Source organism: Colias croceus, chromosome 4 (assembly GCF_905220415.1).
Source record: "Colias croceus chromosome 4, ilColCroc2.1".
In the NCBI taxonomy this organism is placed as follows: domain Eukaryota; kingdom Metazoa; phylum Arthropoda; class Insecta; order Lepidoptera; family Pieridae; genus Colias; species Colias croceus.
Genome location: NC_059540.1, coordinates 8257591 through 8278420, shown reverse-complemented (window position 1 = coordinate 8278420; position 20830 = coordinate 8257591). Strand labels below are relative to the sequence as shown.

At 32.4% G+C, this 20830-nt stretch overlaps 1 protein-coding gene across 4 annotated transcripts in view; it reads left to right on the top strand.

Annotated features, from left to right (window-relative positions):
* LOC123690915 (diacylglycerol lipase-beta) overlaps positions 1-20830 on the top strand; it is a 42564-nt gene that overhangs the window by 16199 nt on the left and 5535 nt on the right. For all 4 annotated transcript variants that reach the window (XM_045635057.1, XM_045635059.1, XM_045635056.1 and 1 more), the window contains exons 2-7: positions 15859-15954; positions 18485-18709; positions 18998-19110; positions 19280-19501; positions 19878-20193; positions 20547-20670. In XM_045635057.1, coding sequence (XP_045491013.1) covers positions 15860-15954; positions 18485-18709; positions 18998-19110; positions 19280-19501; positions 19878-20193; positions 20547-20670 — 1095 coding nt within the window. In that variant the 5' untranslated portion in view covers position 15859. The remainder of the gene's footprint in view (positions 1-15858; positions 15955-18484; positions 18710-18997; positions 19111-19279; positions 19502-19877; positions 20194-20546; positions 20671-20830) is intronic.

Here is a 20830-nt window from a genome sequence, read left to right as displayed (position 1 = left end):
TATAATATAGTAATTGAACCTTATATTTTTTTCACTTCAAGTACCTAACTGTTATTAATTTTATGACATTCAAGGAAATCTTAGTCACGATAGCTCATTAAAAACGATAGATGGTTGCAAAACCCTGCAAAGGGTTATTGTAAATTTGCCACAAAGTTAATTCGTCACCTAAAAAAGTATGTGTAAATTTGCCACACTTTTATTTTTTTAAAGTTAATTCGTCACGATTTAATATCAAGTATTGTAAATTCGTCACATCGATAATTTAAGTACAGATAGCAAAAAAATTAAACAATAAATTAATTTAAAATGTTTATTTCTTAATCAGTTTACAATAACCCGTCCCTTACACCCTGAATGTTCTAAAAATATAAAAAGTTCAGTTATAAAAAATACTACTTAACATCTACCGTATGTAAACTAACTAAAGGCAACCCTTTTAATCAGTGTTTATGAAGAGCTCCTCTATCCAGATGGTAACGTATTTTTCTTATAAGTAAACTAATTTTAATTGTTATGAAAATTCACTTGAGATCATTTAGCTTAAAATAAAATTACCATGCTGTATTTTGTGTACTATGAAAAATAAGATTTGTTTTTTTTATGATTTGTGTACCAAAAAAATAAATAAAACAACTCAAGGTAAACAAAGACTCACTAAAGATTAATGAGAAAATAAGCTGCAAATTTGATGTCTTACCTCTCTGGCTCCCACAGGAACAAATGGCCAGGGCCCGTCCTGCATCGTCTATACTCTGCCAGATTAAAACGATTGCCTTTAGTTAGTTTACTTACACACTGTATATTATTCTACATAGGTAATCGTAAAAATCACAGTTCTCTGTATTAATATTTTTAAAATGCAATGAATTAAGAGCGGCTCTACAATATTTATAACAATCTCATAAAAATAAGGATGAAATATTTTTCTTTTATTTTAACACTAGCTGTCCGCCCGCGTTTTGAAAGAAAGAGTTTTCCCGTTCCCTCAATATGTAGAATTATTATCAAGCGTAAATTCCGCACACGTCCATCACGTAGGGAGCCGACCGCGCGAGTAAGCCGCGCGGCAAGTTTATTTCGTGATCTTAACCCCCCTCCCGTACCCCTGCCCGAGTGACGCCTACAACGCATAGCTAGCCGAATACAGTTTATTTTTTAATTTTTTTTTAACTCGTGATATCTTTTGAATGGATTGTCAGAATCGAATAATTCAAAAAGTAATATAAAGATATTGAAGCAGTCTTAAATAATACATCGTTTATTTTGATAAGGGTTAATACCAAGGTACAAATAAAGAGCTTTTTGTAGCGGTGGTATTTTAATTTCTTTTTTTCAATAAAAAAAACGCTTATTGTGACATGACTGTAATAGTTAGAGATATGCTGCCGCTGATTTTTTGTAGATAATGGTGTGTTCTAAAAAAATGTAGTATATCATTTTGTTCTATCATCAACAGTTTTCGCAGCGCACGCGATGTAAGGTAGTTTTTTGATATTTTTTTCACACCTTGGATTACGTTATCGTAATTTTAGTAAGGATGCCTATTTTTTTTGAAAATGAAATATAGCCTATGTCACTCAGAAATGATGTAGCTTTCCAACAGTGAAAGAATTTTTCAAATCTGCCAAGTAGTTTCGGAGCCTATTCAATTCATACAAACAAACAAACAAAAAATCAAACCTTTCCTCTTTATAATATTAGTATAGACAAGTAAAGACATTGCTCTTTAGTTTAAGTCATATCCTATAATCTGGCAGTTTATGAAATGTTTATGGTGAAAGATCCAGCCATGAACATAAATCCATTGATGGCACCAGTATTTACGAGATTTAAGAAAAAAAACTTTATAATAAAATTCTAATAACACAATAAAAATTCTACTACTTTTAAAAAGCGCAAATCAATTTGACTCAATAATGAATTTAATTGATGAATTTACCTTATGTGAATGATGACTGTAATATTAAAATGTAAATCATTATATTGCTGGTTTCATCGCAGGCTGAAAGGTATAATTCACTTGCCTTGCTTGCTGGCGGTACTTTACTACTTGTGGCAAATTTACAATAACCCGAATATACCTGTGACGAACTTACACATACTTTTTTAGGCATGTGACGAATTTACTTTCAATGTATGGAGTTTTAAAAACGTGACGAATTAACTTTGTGGCAAATTTACAATAACCCGTTGCAGGGTTAAATTATAATGAATCCCAAGAACGGCTAATCTGAACATTTTAACACGGCAATAAAATTACCAAGTATTGCCATAAACGTAATTAGGTAATTTATCCTGTTGTTAAAGCACGTGTGAAGGATGTAGATATATGTCACCACGGTTAATCATTAAAATAACGTGTTGTTAACTGATATCTATCTATCTTGCGAGATTGTAAACTGTCCAAAAATTTGTGAACTGTATAGATACCATTAACAATTCCAAAACCTACCTACCTATTATTTTAGACACGCCATAAATTCCAGTTCAGTTTTTCTGAATATATTTTAAGATACCTTTAGGTACCGTTTAGTGATTGTGTAAAAAAGTAGGCTCTCAATTCGGCAGTTTTTTTCATTGGCTTTGTTACCTCGGAATTTCGACTAGGTTCGATTATTTTCTTAAAAAGCTCTGTATTTTTTTTCAATGTTATAAAATGGGTTATTTTTTATGAGATTTATTTATTCATCATTTTAAGTTATCAATGAGAAGAAGTTGCGATTGCGATTGAATATTTACTAATGTTTTTATAAGTTGAAAAGTCTTAACAGGTTCTTAATGTGTGGGTACCTACCCACACATTGAAGTAGTATAATTCTTCTATCTAAATCTTTAGCTACAGAGAAGACAAAAAAAATCAATGTGAAACAAAATCCTTTTAAAATAACACCCATTAGGTATTTCTGCTTATGAGTGCACCATGATTTTAATGGCAATAAAGTGTTAAACGATGTAATAAAGTGTTAATAAATTTAATTAAATTACTGACCATATCCTTTGCGACATAAAATATGTACCTAGCTATCTAGATAAAATCAAAGTGACTTTCCAACGACCAACGGTAAATTAATAAAGTTAGGCACAATTTATCAGCAGTTGCAAAATAAAGTTTAGTGCAATCATTTGTTAAAATCAACCTACATATTTAGGAAAAGGCATTGTTGCGAAGTTTTAAACTGATTTATAACAAATAAACACCGTGAAATAACAATCTATTTAATAAATATTAACTAATAAAAACAATCTATATTATTATACCTATAGATCCTAAACTCATACTATTCCACTGCAGACATTTAAATGGTAAAACAGACACGACATTTTTTTTCATACACCTAAATGTAGAGCTGTAGATTCTGTGAGATGTACATATCTGCCAACATCGTTAAATTAATACGAAGTAAATAGTAATCATATAAATTATTTAAGGATTATAACAAAAATCTAAATCTATTCAACAGTCACTAAACACATTTCAAAAATCACTTGACAAAAAATAATTCGTTGGCGCCAACGCCTACACAGGAGTCAAAGTAAGATCACAAAATAAATCTCCCGATTGCTCCCTGTTTGTGGAGAATCGATATTTACAGTAGATTAGATGAGCGTAGGCGGTTCACAAGTAATTCTTAGTCGTATAGCTAAACCATAGTATAAAGAGAACAAGTAGGTTATTTTCGAACAAAGGTACATCGCGCCACGGCCCTTTCTATGTGCGCGGAGCGCTTGGCCATGCCCGCCGTTCATGTACGTACGCAAGCTTACGCACAATGCCGCTCGGTTCCTTCTCATGGACCGTTCTCGTGTGGGCCGCACCATTGCGAGCAGTCGCGTCGCGTCGGTGACTGTACTTTGTCTATACAGTGATTATATATTTAAAATATCAACGTGACAAGCGACAATCCTGCTACTCGCGAGTTTTGAAACAGTGCGCTCCTAAGCGCCGGGAGTGGGTCTACTTGTTTTCTTTATACTATGGCTAAACTATTTATAGCCTACTATTTCTGATAGACCCTCTTTGTATAAATAATCTCGTATATTTTTATATCGTGCGGTATGTAAAGCAAATTATCGTGATTAAGGTTTTGATTTATGAGCAATAAATACATAGATACTGGTATTAAAAAAAGATTGCACATTCAAAACATTTATTTCACTTGTTTATTTCTATATTCTTTAGAATGTAAAATATATTTATGTATAATATAAAATACACAAAATTGTCTTTTTTTGTAACTTTTTTTCGTTGTTTTAGGTGTCTAGTATATAGGTATAGAGTTTATTTAGCGGACGAGGTTTATGTGTCTGGAGATAGCAGATAATTACTACCACTTCGTTAGTTCACCGACTAATACCCATACAAGAATACTTCACTGTTTCCGTAATTGGAACACTACAAAGTATTGATCCTCATAAAGCACATTTCCTCTACGAAAGTGCACGTAACTCAGAGCTCACAGAGGAAATCAAACTAACTATACGGTAAGTCCATTTTGCGGCAAAGCTATCGTGTATTGAGTCTATCAAGTTTATTACTTCTCGATATATGTATTCGAGCTCTATGCATCAAAGATATTAAACGGTATATTTCAATTTGTTTGGGAATTAATTTTACAATCATGTTCAAAACCTACTCCTAGATATCATAAAGAACGACAATTATTATGTGTGATGTATTAGGTGATACTACAGCTGGCATCCATCCAATCCTGACCTATACTATAGTGTAATATTTGTATGTCCCTTCAATATTACCAAGCTACGGATGCCAGAATTAATTGCCTATAAAATACTCTTTGGCGATGAATGCGAGGAACAATATGATATACAATAATTTACATACAGAAAATTCGTTTTGACGTAAAAGTACTTTCACAATCCAATAAAATATTTTTAATGTTGGTCGTGAACTGTGTTATCAGAAAAGTATTTGAACAATGTTTTTCTTTTTTTATTGTGCGTTTTTGTCACCATATTCACACTCTTTCAGCTTATCTGTTGTCATTTACGAGTTTAATTCATGTCTATTCTTACAAATCCTGTACTTTAGACTAAACAAGGAAGACAAAACATGTCACACACGAGTTGTTGAAAGGTAATTATTAGCAAAAAACCACAGATATGTAAAGCATTAAATTGCACAACAGTTTGTGATGGAAAAACACGCATTTATGTCTTGTATAAAAAGGGCCATAACCGCAAATGTATATAAAATTAATCGATATTCATTGTCAAGATTACGACGGTCACGCATTGATTAGTTGTAAGTAGTAACCTGTGTAGGTACTAAGATAGAGCGGAATTTTACAAAAAAAGTATTTCATGTTTTGTTATGCTCAATGAATAAATTAAGATACCATTAATCATATTTTTTTTTTTACATAATTTTTTTACGCATTCTCAATTATAAATATCTACGAATTATCATTCAGTAACACTAAATTCTTAGATAATATCTATTATTATAAAAGATTGATATTATTATTGATCGTAGATGAGTATTTGAAGTCGTTAATTCGCATAATATTAAATAAAGATAGCTGTTGAAGATAACAATACAGCAGTAATTATTAAGTCATCAGTTAAAAAAAAAAACATATTTAAAGATAATAGATATATTTTGGTTGATTGAGATTTTCTAGTAATTTGTCTTCATCGTCACCGGTTTTTTGCTTGAAATATAAAATGAGCTTACACATACACTCATACCTACAGCTTATACATCTAGTTTAGGATCACTATTATATTTTGTTATTTCCATAAAAAATATAAATAAAAAGCGCGATATTTAATTACTGCAAAAACAAAGTCTATAAGTAGGTACATAAATTCAATACGTAAGAACATTTTTCTTGGGTATACATATAGCTATCGCTTTTTTATCCAAATCAACATATTACAGACATGAAATTTAATTTTTTACCACTAATGATTTATAATTTTGGACATTAATGGCATGGAAAAACAATTGTTTTTGTTGTACAAAACGTTAACTAAGTGTGCAAAAAATCAACATGTATAAAATGAAAATTTTATTGATGTTTATTATAATTTATTCTAATACTAGAACTTGTTATTTTAAAAAGCAGGATTAAATCAGAGTATTCAGACTTTATGTTTCAGACACGTTTCTACGATATGTACCTATATAATTAAGCAGATTACATACAAAATCTTAGCTATTTTACATTTAATGTGGATGTTATCTTAATTACTACTGCAAGGCTAAAGCGTGTCACGTGTTTAGAAAATAAAAAGATGTACATAATACGGGTTAATTAAACTAATTTAAACATATTAAATATCTCCATAAAATATGCAAATGTTCAATTAGCTGGGTCCACACCGGACGATCCACCGCGATCCGATCCAAAGATGCAGGCGGTGTGGACGTGCCGCGCGCGATCCAATCACGCGTTTTGGAGCCCGCGCTCCCTACCTCGCGTGATCCGTTTGCGGTCGGTTTTTGTGCCCGCTTCAAAGGTGCCTCAATTGCGTGATGCGCGCAGTGTGGACGGTTGTGTACTTGTGTTGGTTCGCGCGATCCACCTCACCATGGACATCTCAGAAAGTCCAATAACTATCTCAAGACTCAAATTGATTAGCATTCTTCTTGCAAAATTGTGGTCAACTTCATCTGAAACTAACTCTACGTACAGCTGAGTCCCAGATGCCAATTGATTTTAGTAAAATTGTTTCACCCAAAACCATCGATTTCTTTTTCTTGTTTTTTTTGCGCAAACATTTAAGTATAATAAAAGTTACTGCTGCAACGGCAAGACGCCGCCGTTGTACGTGTGACTCCATATTGTACAAGAGTTAGACTGGCTGAATCACTTTAGGATCCATGCTCCGCGATCCTGGATCGCGGATCACGGGATCGCTGGATCGTCCGGTGTGGACCCAGCTATGAGGTTGCAATCCATAACTATCTATAAAAGCCACTAAATTCTCACGCTTTCTTTAGAATATTATATATTAAATACGTAAATCTTGATTAACGTTCTGTATAATTAATGATCTTATTGTAATAAATAACGCAAGAACGTTTAAGGACTTTGAGGTAATATAAAATGTTCTATTATTATTAGTTCTATATATATTTTATCAAATATATGTATGATAAATTCTTTGTATCTTGAAACAAATTGCATTTTTAGGCAGACTAATTAATATGACTTTATGTAACACTAGCTTACTGCCCGCGGCTTCGCCCGCTTTGACTTAAACCTAATAAATTATATACTTAAACCTTCCTCTTGAATCACTCTATCTGTTAAAAAAAACCGCATCAAAATCCGTTGCGTAGTTTGAAAGATTTAAGCATACAAAGGGACAGAGGGAGAGATACAAAGGGACAGAGAAAGTGACTTTGTTTTATACTATGTAGTGATTGTACATATCATTAGACTTTAGAGTGCATTTATATCAAATACTTACATAATTCTGGAGGTTTATAATATATAGTTAAGTACATGACACAATGAATAATTACGAAATAAGTTCTCACTGAATGCCGCACTGCAATTTACAAACAATTTTAATGCACTTTACGAATCCGTATGAAATTTAAAAGCTAAAGAGAAAAGCTGCGGTAATATTTTTAAACAATGCAATGCTGGTGGACAATGGACATCCATCTTGCCTTGGCGTTTATAGAACAACATTTCTATGCTTTACAGCCGTATATCTCCTTTCATGCGGAGATAGGCATTGTTTTCAGCGTATGATAGATTCATGTGTATGATTGTATAAATGAATTATGAAGGTATAAATTAATTGTTTTATTTGTACATCTGGTAGATAGGTATGTATACAACTGTTGCGTTTGTGTCACATTTTGTATTGCAATATAATATGTCTTGTAGTTTAATGCAAATAACGTGCTTGCGGTTTATGCCCTTACTACTTGGTCATACATAATGGACTACACATCAGTTAGATATTTAAATTTTGCAGTATTTATTGAACTAATTATAAAACTTTACGTAAACATAAAACGGAGTTATCAGTAATGTAATAACAAAAATATATCTTTATTGCTTGTCTCTGGTTTATCTCTTGGCAAGATAAAGATAATTGCCATACAAACGAAAATTCTTACCGCGCAATTTCCTATTATACTGCGATTATGTGACGGATTGTTCGAAACAATGTTTATGAATTTCAGCTTCATAATCTTACAAAGCGCTACACGCTCATATTAGAATTCCAAACGTACCAGAGTGGCTTTAAATATTCAACAGTGTGGCGCTTTTGAAGTTCATACTACAGCAGAGAGCTTCACATAGTAGATACCACGTAGGTACCAACCTCACAGATTGTTTGCCAGTTATGTGCGTTCACAAATTCATAGCATTTTTCACAAGGGCTTATCCTTTGTGCTCTTTTCCATTTTGATGTAAATAGTGTCTTTTATCTCAGTCATTTGTATTCCATTCCATTGCAAGGACTCGCTCCCTACCTCAATGCTTTTGACATCTAAAAGAAAAATGTATACGGTGAATGTGAACAATATCTCTAATCTTACAAGACAATCTTGGTATCTAAATGCTTCACAATTAGAACCGGGCTATTGTAAAAATCAAAAATGATCCCCATTCTTAAGATGAATTAGTTCGTTAACGATTTCCGTGTTACTCCTAAAGTTATAAGCAATAACGGTTCTGTTCACTGATCTGATAGTGTTGGCAAACTGTTACGTTAGGTAAGCATTGGTTAATGTTCATCACGCCACTCGATTTTCTAGCACTTCCTTCAACCCCTGCAGTCAGCACCTTGTGAAATATTTTGCACATTCACTTTATTATAAATTCTCTCAGTGACGTACACTTGTGTGAATTTCATAACCGCTTCAATGTTTATTCAAGAAAAACATTGAGGTGTGGTTTTGATATTTTTCTATGTTTTGCATAACCTCGAAATTCGCGGCAAATTTTTAGTTTCTATAATATGCATTGTGAAAATAAATTATATAACGGTTCTATTTTCCGTCACCTTGACATGGATTTTCATTTATACAGTATAAACTTTATATTTATATCCCCTTAAATCAACATAATTCTGATTAAAATCTCAGGAACGTTAAGAATATTAGGTATTTTTTAATAAAGAAATATTTATACCAAAATAATAAGCTCAAATATCTGCGCTGAAATTGCAAACCATTGAGAAATAAGTTCTGGAATGCTCGCCTACTAATTGACATAAGACATGAAATTAAAACCATTTTTAAAAATTTCTGCTAACTAGCAAGTCCTTGTGTTTGTTAAAACGTTGCGCCTTAATTCTATTTAAATTTGCAAGACTGCTAAAACAAAATGTGAATATAACATCTAATTACACCTTATAAAGTATCAACCTTAAATAACTTTGACTTGACATGACTTACAAATAGAGTAAGATAAATAAGACTTGTACCTACAAATAATCTATAAATATATAGTACAATTTAAACGGAATCGTGAATTGATAACTTTACGAGCTATACATCTCGCATAGGTGTTAATTAAGCTATGGTTTTATGACGTGTTATTTTTAATTAACATTTCCTAGCCCCAAAGTAATAACTGGACAATATTGACTGTTGCCGTCCCAGTTTCGTAGGTAATATCACAACGTCATATCTATAGGAGTTTAGCAATAAACCAGCCGTTAACCGGCTCAGCGAACTTCTCAAATAGCAATAATAGTATTTTTATGAGTCTGACTTGTACGTAGGAAGTTATTAAAAACTTTACGACTCACATAGGTATTACTCAACTTGTCCGAAATATGTATAATTTTATTACGTATTGTGATATTATCATTCATGTATGTTCAGAGAATCGACACAGCTGCATTTGTGAAATTGTTTAACATGGCCTAGAAGGTTATTTTGCATTGACTTTACCTAGGACCTAGACTGAAGAAGTTGGATATTAGAAGCCTTAGGAAAAACCCAATGTAAAAATGCTTGTCCTCAACTTGCACTCTCTATTCCATAAAAAGTACATTTTTGTCTGATATGTGTTAGTGTGCGTGCTAGAGTTGCGCATGAGTTTCGTTGTTTTCTATTTCATGTTTTTAGAACAAGTTCAATATAAACTAGCTATACTAAAATAGAACGAAAGTGTATTTAACCGACTTCATTTGTTTTCATGGTTCGTTTTCCCAATAAGTATGTACTGGCACATTACTGTGGTCAAATATACTTTCTCAATGCCTCAGATCGCATGGCGAGGCGTTGACCCAAGTGACGTCAGGCGGGAGGCTGCTTCGATTGCTGACAATGATTGCTTTCATCAATCTAATAATGATAGGTACGTGGTTGCGTGATGGAATATTGTTGAGATATAACTGCGCATATATTTTTTGTATCAGATTTCAAAGACAGTATTATTCACAGTTATGACATATTTTTGTGTCTAACGCAAATTCGTACAAATTTAAAAAAAAACTTTTATTTGACTGTCTATGGAGCTATTATCTTGTAGCCGAAGGTGAACATAACAATCAAGTTTTTGCGCATTGTGATGTAAATATTGTCTGCGATCTTGCATGATTATAGCTCAATTACTATCATGATAATGCGTTTTTTGCTGACTTAATGTCTGCGTGTCGGTCCTATTTTTGAGGGTTTCACAGTTACAAGCACCTGATGATGCGGTTTTATGAATTTGTTCGTTAACCACAATACCTACTAATGGTTTGTTACTCTGGTTGAATTCTTGTAAAAAGTTTCCCGACGAAAAGTTTCCCGGCCCGGCATAAAAATGCCACAAAAAGCGCAGACCTAAATTTAACTTGACAGCAATTAATTACGTCGCAGGGCGAAGAAACGAAAAATCTTGTCTTTTCATCATATTTTAGACGAACAATTCATTCATAATTTGAATAAAAGAAGCTCTAATTAATCAAACTTTTTACCTTGAAAACAATTTACATGAAAATGACTCTTCGTGTACATATTGTTTCAACCAATTCAAACTTTACGTCATAAAATGTTAATTAAACTAATTTTATTGCTACATAATATGAATAAACTTATAGTTCTTCATGTATGAACAAACATACTTTTTATATAATATTATACGAATAAACCAGAACAAGTGCATTGACCCAAATTGATGACGTCAAAGAGAACTGCATCTTGCATTTCTTCAATCAAAACAGACTGTTTGACTTGCTATAAAATTTATTGCGAACACGTCAAAACCAAACTTATAAGCAATGTGCATATTATACCAGTGCAAAACATATACTACATTAAAAGCAGGTAAAATTTGTTTATTACTGAAGAATACCCGGAATCACTTCCATATATTTGTTAAGGTTAAACAAACAAATTTTGCTTTTAACACAAAGTGCTGTCTTAATTCACGTTATAATGTCTACAATAAATGAACATTACATACCTATATGCGTCGTTAGGTAAATGAAAATCTGAATGTTTGTCTATGTTTACTTGTTTGTTTATGTTACATCTCTTTTCCAGGCTTGAACCGCTCAACAGATGTTTTTTTTTTTAATATTCAAGGAACATATCCTGCTATCCCTATCCTATCCCACTAAAACAAAATCTGAAAGACGTGAAATAGAAGTTGAAATTTATATGAAAAGAGCGTGAAGCCACGGGTGAAAACTAGTCTTAAATATTTAATTTGAGCAGCGTCTTAAAAATTACATTCTTAATTTTGCATTGCAGTTTTACAAGTGTAATAAAATAATTCTAGTATAAATAATTGTAGAGTATGCTAAGCATAGCCTTAATAATTACAACATAACATATACAAAACATAATTAAAGCACCTACTTTTATGAAAGATTATAATTCGTAATAACTATTTATTTGTGTAATTATTACATCATGTACATACATGCATGAAAGATTATTATTGTCACTTACCTAGTTACCTACTGTTATAAAATCTTAACTGTTCATTTGTGCATACGGTTAATTATCTATTAGAATTAATGTATATGATTATTTATTTTAACCGATGGTAGTTTTGAATTAATTTCTAATTATAAATTTACTAGGTAGCAGGTTAGATAATGATTATATTCATAAGGCACTTTGTTTTTACGAGAATGAGCGGTCTCCGTTCAAAAAGGGTAAATCGCCGACACCTTTTCACTAAAACGAATTAGGTTGCTATAACGAGGGGTTCTTTTCCACTTATTATTGTTTTATTTATACACAAAGGGTTCTTATTTGTTGACAATTAAGTATCAGGATATGTGTTATGTAGTTTAATGAATCTAAATAACACCATAATATCTATACCTATACAATAATATATATTATCTTGATATAGTTAGAGGTACATAGTTATAGTATTACAGAGATGTTTGTTTTGAGCAAAATAATGAAATATGAGTTCATGGTTTTGCTAAAAACCAACACTACAAGAAAAAAAAATCATATCTACATTTAGAAACGCACTGCTAAATTTCAATAAAAATATTTCGCCGTCCACACAGGTCATAAAAATAAAAATTAACAACGATCCGTTGAATCTGTTTGCTCAATGCTCACTGCTCAGTAAACAAGTATCAAAGCAGATTTCTCATTTTAGACTTCCATTTAGTTTTGAGGTCATACAGTCGGAACTCGGATAGTCGGATAGGTATTGGGTACCTACTGCATGAAAGCTGAAACTGTCTTTAAGCAAATTCAACGCTATTGTAACCGATATATGATTTATATTCAAATTTAAGCAACATGAGATTTGAGATCACTTGAAAGAACTTATATTGACATTGTTTCGTAGTACTTCAGATACCTACTATTTTAGGACTAAGTGCGTAGCTGTATTAGGGAAGAGCCATTATCTCTACTTGTACTGAAAAAATACATATTACTCTTTTTTAACTTAAGTATTTTAAGTAGATAACCTATACTTATCTATATAATAATATTATGTATATCAAGACCTTTAAGTATATAATTAAGAAAGTGTAAATGGGTGAACATCAGATTTCGTACCTATTTTGCATTTGTCGATCTATGTAAACTCCATTTCAAATAAACTATTGCGGTTTGGTCCTACCTTGGTTTGGTTTGGCGGTGGAACCATAGTTCATACTTAAAACTGGTATTGCCATACAAACAAATTAAAATATTTTAGAATAGAAAGGTATTTATAAAAATATAAATTGCAAAAAAAATCTAAGCTGTTTAGCGCGTCCTACGTATTCTGTTATTTGAGGCGCCTAATTTTTCATATTGTATAGGTATGCTAAATTCGGCTTTTGAACAGGTTTTCCTATATTAAAGAATGTTGAACTATGTGTAGCTTTAACAACATTTTTTTATTATACCGGTAATCAAAAGTTATTGTTAATACTATTTTGTTTTTTGTCTCACACACCTAATTTCTTTGGTCTCGTATAGCGCAATCAATATTGGTGGAAAATTCCTACCATCTATCGTAGGTACCATATAATACTTCTAAGTTCTAATAGTAATCGTTTGCGGTAGATATGCTTCTCTCGCAGGACTCTTCCCAACACATATAATATTAATATTAAGTATATTGAACGTAAATGTATTAGGAAAATTAAATAATTTGTTTTAACTATTAAATTTGAAACTTTTGTAAAATCTAATGAATGAAAATTAATTTAATGTTACCACGCCTAACCTAACCAAACTAATTTAAACTTTTGCCCTGCAATTAGTTTATTACAAATAATTGTCCTTACTTTATCTACGTCACCCATCTTCACGATCTAATAAATCTACTTTGTAAAATGTCTAAACGTTTACTTTGTAAACCTAATTATGCAACTTACTGAATGACAAGAAAATGTAAGAATTCAACATAATATTTACCATGCAGGTAATTAGCAAAGAAAGAGATATTTTAAATTCAATTAGACATCACATGCACATCTTCAGAATCGTCCAGATTTAACTTCTAATACAATGATAGTGATGTATGGTAGACAGACTTTATCCAAATAGTAGACAAGTATATCTTCCTTATAGGAAGATATTATATATAACGTTTAAAAGAAATACCCTCATGGCCTGATCGTTGTTCCTCATATAGAACCTTAAATCCATCCTATCATGAAGCTTATAATTGCGTCAAAGAACATCATCCCATCCAATCAACATGTAGTAGTTATATTATTAGCAACTGCTAGTGACCTTGTCTAATACTATTATTTTGTTACCTGTATGACTAGTTAGTCTTTAAAAGTATGATTAGATTACAACACTAGTTTACCAGGAGTGCAATACAGTACACTAACGATATTAAAGTCGTGTGGGTGGTGCAGACGACCCACGGGCCACGGTACGAACTAAAAGGTTTGACACACAACCTAGTTCCATCAAATTAATTATAAGTGCAATTTACACGTGTCTATTCCTACTAGAGTAATAACAAAAAATAACTATAGGTAATATATTATGTAATTTTCTTTGTTAGTTTTAAGATAATAACTGTGTATATGTAATTTTAGAATGTAAAAACTATATGTACAATATCTTACAGACGTTACGACATACCAAATTTTTTTATCAAAATAAAAATAATAACAGGATAGTTTTGAGCTAATTATTATATAAAATGATTTTAAATTCAGATTTTAGTTTCGTATATTTAATTTAAACGTATATAATATTTTTAAAAGTATGATTAGATTCCACAAATAAGTAATAATTTATTAGGCTCACATCAATTACCTATTTAAAACTAAAACTTGATAATACTAACACCGATTACAGACACACGCAGAAGATTGCATTAAATATAATATAATAGAAGTGTAGGTAATACGTAGGTACCTATTTGTTTAAATTATGTAAATATATAAAATAAATAAACACACAAAACACCAGAACACACAGAACCTTGCATACAGAACCTTGCATTCCATGTATCATTTGTTACGACTTACGTGTTTAAGAAATACGCAAATATTTAGCCCGTATTCCCAAAATATTCGATCCGGGTTCAGCGGCCGGGGAAGTAGACCAACGGTGCAACTTTATGGGACAAACAGAAACATCGTCTGATTTTCACAAATAATACAGAAGTAGAAAACTAAACGCATGTATGCATTTTGTCACCGCAAAATAACAATGCTTTGCCCCAAAACATTTCATCGTGATTATTATATTAGATATTGATATAGATTTTAATTTTCAACGGAATGTTATGAACTCAATATTGATTCCCTACAAATATTTGATAAAACACTTACTACGTACCTAATCTTAGAAAAAACTAATAAGTAGCAAAACATTTAAAAAAATACTGTTTATAAAAAATTCTATTAGGCTAAATAAAATGCTTCGAAATGACTCTGCATAATGTTAATGGTGTTGCAATTATTAAGTCTTGAAGACTCCGGTCAATAACTTATAAACGATGACACAACAACTTTTAACACGGTTTACTATTTGCCTAGATGTGCCCCCCGGATTTACCCGCATTGCTCAATTCTATTGCCCTTAGCGTGATGATACATAATATATAGCCTTCCTCGATAAATGGGCTATACCTATCTAAAAATTAACTAATTACTTTCTACTATAAAATTAATCCTTGTCTAAAGTTACCAATAAAAAAAAAGGTAAGAGGTTATTAGAAATATTATATACCTAGCTAAAACAAATACACTTCATAAAAGCTAAAATCGAAACAATGAATTATTGTAGAGTCATCTTGAACGTTCTGTGCCTGTGTTCGCAATTCGCAAGTAAGCAATATTATTTCGCAAATGCGATATCGTCTTTCGCGTAATAAGCTAATTGCCAGGTGACGTAATAGATATAGCATAAACATCTCTGTCTGGCTTTTATTAGTTTCAATAAGGAGCTCTATGGCAAGGACTTAAGGTATAATTTTGTTTCAGGATGCCGGCGCTCCGGCTGCTGGGGCGAAAATGGCTAGCTGCCTCAGATGATCTTGTTTTTCCAAGTATCTTTGAACTTCTCTTTCGATTCGTTTGGTAAGAAATTGATTGTTTTCACGACTTTTAGCAATGACAAATTTATTTTATTGTACATGCTTATATTAACTTCACCTGTATGTTTGTATGCTTGTACGTTTAACCGATACCTATAGAATCAATTTTGAACCACTTCAAACGGACAGATTTAATTCAAACTTTGTACACTTATCAAGGTGACTTATCACGGTAACAATACAATAATTTCATGATTTTAACTTACTATAAGTAGCTTGTTTTTTCTATTTTTTACCGCTATTTAATTAAACAGTTGTTGTATGTATTTATAGGTAAATTGTTCTAGAAAAAATCACACACTCTCATGTTATAATATTTTGTTGAATAGGTATCTCCAATCCAATTTCCATTATTTTTTTAAGTACCTATATTAGTGTAATTCCAGGGGTCTTTACTTCGATTACAAATGAAAATAAACCAAAAAATGTCATAATCTGAGAGGACACAGAGATTTATGCCCTACGTATCCATAAATAATATAGATCTACACGATTAATCATAGGTATTGTTTTTGATAATTTTAACAAGGGGAATACCCTGAAGATTATAATCAACATGAATAGGTTTATTATAATATATGTATATAATCTTTAATAATCAATTATGCCAATAACAATTAATTCAGAATTACCAATAGTAGTCTCTTCTCTATTATCTAGCACGTTGCATAGGTGCGAAGTACCTTGAGCAATCAAGGTGAGCGTGCAAATATATGAAGATTAGACGATCTGGGATTATTGCATACTACAATTAGTCATTGAACATACCATTAGCTACTATTAAGTATTCTGTGACCATACCGTTCCGTTTCATATCTTACCGGCAGTTCATTTTCATATTTTATGCCTACCTACGATTTTTCAATAGATTCAAGATCACTTAAAAGAAAGATTTTTCTCTTTTATCTTAAATATTACTAAGCGGAATAATATAATTCTATTTTTGTACGAAAATTCAGGAACAGTAAATGTTTTATTCATATCGCGTGGCGTATCAAGCTTATACTCCGAATCACGGTAGGTATACGGGTATAAAATTCTCGTCACCATGCTCAATGTATTTAAACGCCTTTGTGAAACCGAAATTTTATTAAATTAGTTTTTAACTTCTTAGGGCTTTATTAGATTGTCTTTGTTGAATTTGTAGAAACCCTCCTTAAATTTGATATATATATCGACGCCGTTTATTCCGCACGCATTGATCCCGAATTTTATTTCACGTAAATTCCAAGAAACCCTTTCAATAATCGTTGAGAGGCACTTTCATCACAAAAGGGGACATCCTTTTCTGGAATTCGCATTAACTGCTTCAGTTCACTTGTTGCTAGGCCAGATGTATGAATGAACTTTCTCGTTCGATATTTGAGACATTTCGGTTCGCGCACACGCGTTGACCTTTCTGCTTCGTCTAACGTCTTGAATGCTACATAATGGATTTTAAATTGTCAAGACTTGGTTTTATTAGTTGATGCGCACTGCCGACGTTTATGTACGAAACGCCGGGCATTAACTGTGGTCATCATCAAATGCGGCATTATTCAATTGTATTACGGTCACGAGTTTTAAAACCACAAATTCCAATGCTCTATACTGCTTTACGGGTTTTATAAAGTTCTTTCTATCAAATATAACAGATACAGGCTTAATGATGACGGGTAGAAATCCTTAAATACTTACATAATGAGGAAGAACCCTCAGACTAAAACATGTTATTTTTCTGTCAGGGTGAATTTTAATAATATATTATAGTAACCTGTTACATACTATATAATATAACCTACGATAACAAATAACAATTAATAATAGTTGAAGAATTACAACAATTATATATAAATACTTCTTCCATTATTTTTACGATGTACAAATGCTTAACTATTTAATAATATCTAATATAAATATATTTAAATAATGTAACTATAAATTATATAATAATATACTCATGAAAAGCTGAATATGATTACCCTAAAATTATAATATACCTACTTAATTTTAGATACTCGTAGTTATAAAATTCAATTTAAAGACAAATATTGTTACCATAAGTTAACAAAAATGAATAGAATAAGACACTATTTGTAATTTAAATTTCAATAGGTTAATATTGGGTGACCGGCTTGGTTGGTAGTGGCTCTGCCAGAGGTCGTGGGTTCGATTCCCACCCGGGGCAAATATTTGTGTGATGAACATAGATGTTTGCTCTGCGTCTGGGTGTTAATTATTGATATAAGTATTTATTTAAAATTATATATGTGCTGATACATATATAATTTTAAATATCAGCCATCTGGTTTCCAAACACAAGCAAAAGCTTAGTATGGGACCAGATCGTGCCGTGTGTGAAAATAGTCCTGAATATTTATTTATTTACACAAAAACACAAGCACAGAACATTTTAAATTTAAATAAGGTACCGCCAAAACTTTATTTTTCTAATATTCTGCAATAAAAATTACAGATTATTATCCTTACTAAAACCATATTCTATATCTATTTTCATTTTCTCAATTCAACAGGCTAGTCCTAATAGCGCTGGTAGTGGAAGTCCTCTACCCCGTAACATGGCAGTGCCAGACGGAGGGCTGGCATGGAGGGTCGTTCGTGCGGTTGTACCTCTGCGGGACCCTGGCCCTCCAGGCCTGTCTGATGCTGCTGCTGTCGGGCCTCGCGCAGCAGTCCGCGAGAGGCACCATCACAGACACGGATGCGAGGAAACTCGTATCGCCTTTATTATTAGTTAAGTAAGTGATATATATAGCTTCAAGAATGTAGTACGATGTGAACTGGCTTCTTTATGAAATAAATATCTCGATATTTGAAGTGTCGATAACACTATTAAAATTAACGATCACATACTGCAGAAGTACAAATAAATGTTAAGACTATAGTGAAGCTGTTAGCCTGTTAGGTACCTAAAACAGTTAATGCGTATTTGTAATCGTGATTTTTTGAGTAAGGATGAAAAAAGCCATTAATATTATTTATATACATTTGAAGGTCGAAACTACGATTCGTTATTTGTTTTTCAGAGTATTTTTAGTGATACCAGAAGTAGCTCTGAACGTGATGGGGACCATGTGGATGTTCTGTGATGTGATTGAATGTGATGTAAAGGACAAGTTCTCAAGTATAGTCATCCAGAGTAAGTTTATTTTTGTCTATAGATATAACAACAAGCTTATTCCGAAAATAAATTGCTTTTAATAGAAATGTTTTGGATCTTAGATTATCTTCCCACAGTTTTCTTTCGATATATATTTATTTTTGTGTTTCTTCGAAAGAGGATCTAAAAATGTTTGTTATTCTTTTAGGTATAGTATTATTTAATTGGGTACAATTGGGCCTAACAGTATTTGGATTGTTCATGGTATTCGATCCGCTGGGGTCTGTGAACTACGACGACATGCAAGATACGCCAAACCAAGCCAGACATCACAGGAAGGTCACTGGTCTGTGGTCTCGGAGATTTCGGTGGGCTTTTTGTTGGCTCAAGAGGGACGAACATGGGAAAGAAGCTTTCCAACAAGTTGCTGGTATATACCACTTTAATTACCCTTATAAAATATAGAGTTTGTTTATAAATGTTGAAGATTCTTTGAGAATTATTAAACGATCAAGTTTTCTATCATAACATGCGTAATATGTTTTGAAAGGTACTTTCTTGTCGATGGCAACGAGATTAATATTGATAACATTAAATAAAAATTGATCTATCAGCATATAATATTATGCTTAAAAATAACCGCTATCTTGATCCATGAATAAACGCTAATCATGCAAAAACTCTAGAAACCCGAGTTGAACGAAACATGAATAAAAAGCGCACAAGACCACTTGTATAAAGTAGTTAGTAATTTGCGTTCACTTTCTCAATTATGTGAAGAAATGTACATTGAACTTTCGTTTCAGCGCTACTGAGCGCTTTGTTCAGGTCAACGGACCTGGTCCCTTCAGACGTGGTGGCTGGCTGCGTGTTGCTGAGGGTCCGACAGAAACGCGAGACCAGAGAAATGCGACGGATACAAATGCTCAACGATGAAGAGCCGATATACACCACTGATGTAAACAAGGTGTTCTCGGAGACACCGCCGTGGATGAATCTGGATGACGCATTGCATTATTTGAGGCTATCTATAGCAGCATACGGATGGCCGTACGTCATCTATCGGCATTGTTTCACCGGATTCTGTAAATTGGCGAGGCATTTGACGTGCTGTTGTTGTCGGTAAGAACAAAAGTGTGTTGCGTGTTAAACTAACTTTTGTGACTTTTGATTTAAGTCTCGTTTGCAATTGTATTCTCAGCCTTTTTCTTTTGTCTTCCGTTTATAACTGGTTCCTAATGAATAGTTTTTCTTGTTTTATATAACGTATCATGCGAAAAACTTTGTTAATGTGACTTTACGTGACCCCTAAATAGAACATAACCGTGGGTAAACTAACTTTATATTCCTAGAAACGTGTCATACTGATTAATACAGGTAAAAAAATTAAAAACGTGACTTAAAAATACCGTACGAACTTTGTATATTGAAGGTAAAGCGAATCACGTGAGGGCTATAAATAAAACGGTTTACAGGCCAAAGAACTCGATAGTCACGGATGACAACTGCTGTCTGTGCCATTTCGCCGGAGTCAAGTACATGTCCAAACTATCCGCGGATGACATCATCTTCGCGTCCTTCAATAATCGCGTGTTTGAAGTAAGTGATAAGGGGAAGTCCTTGTAGAGATATTATACCGATTAATATAAGCATTAACGCTCTAAGCCTCGGAATGCATGAAAAACTCTCCTAATGATTAAAAGTTTTAAAAAATAGCAATTAACTTCATGTCATGGTAAGTACATACATACCGAGGTCA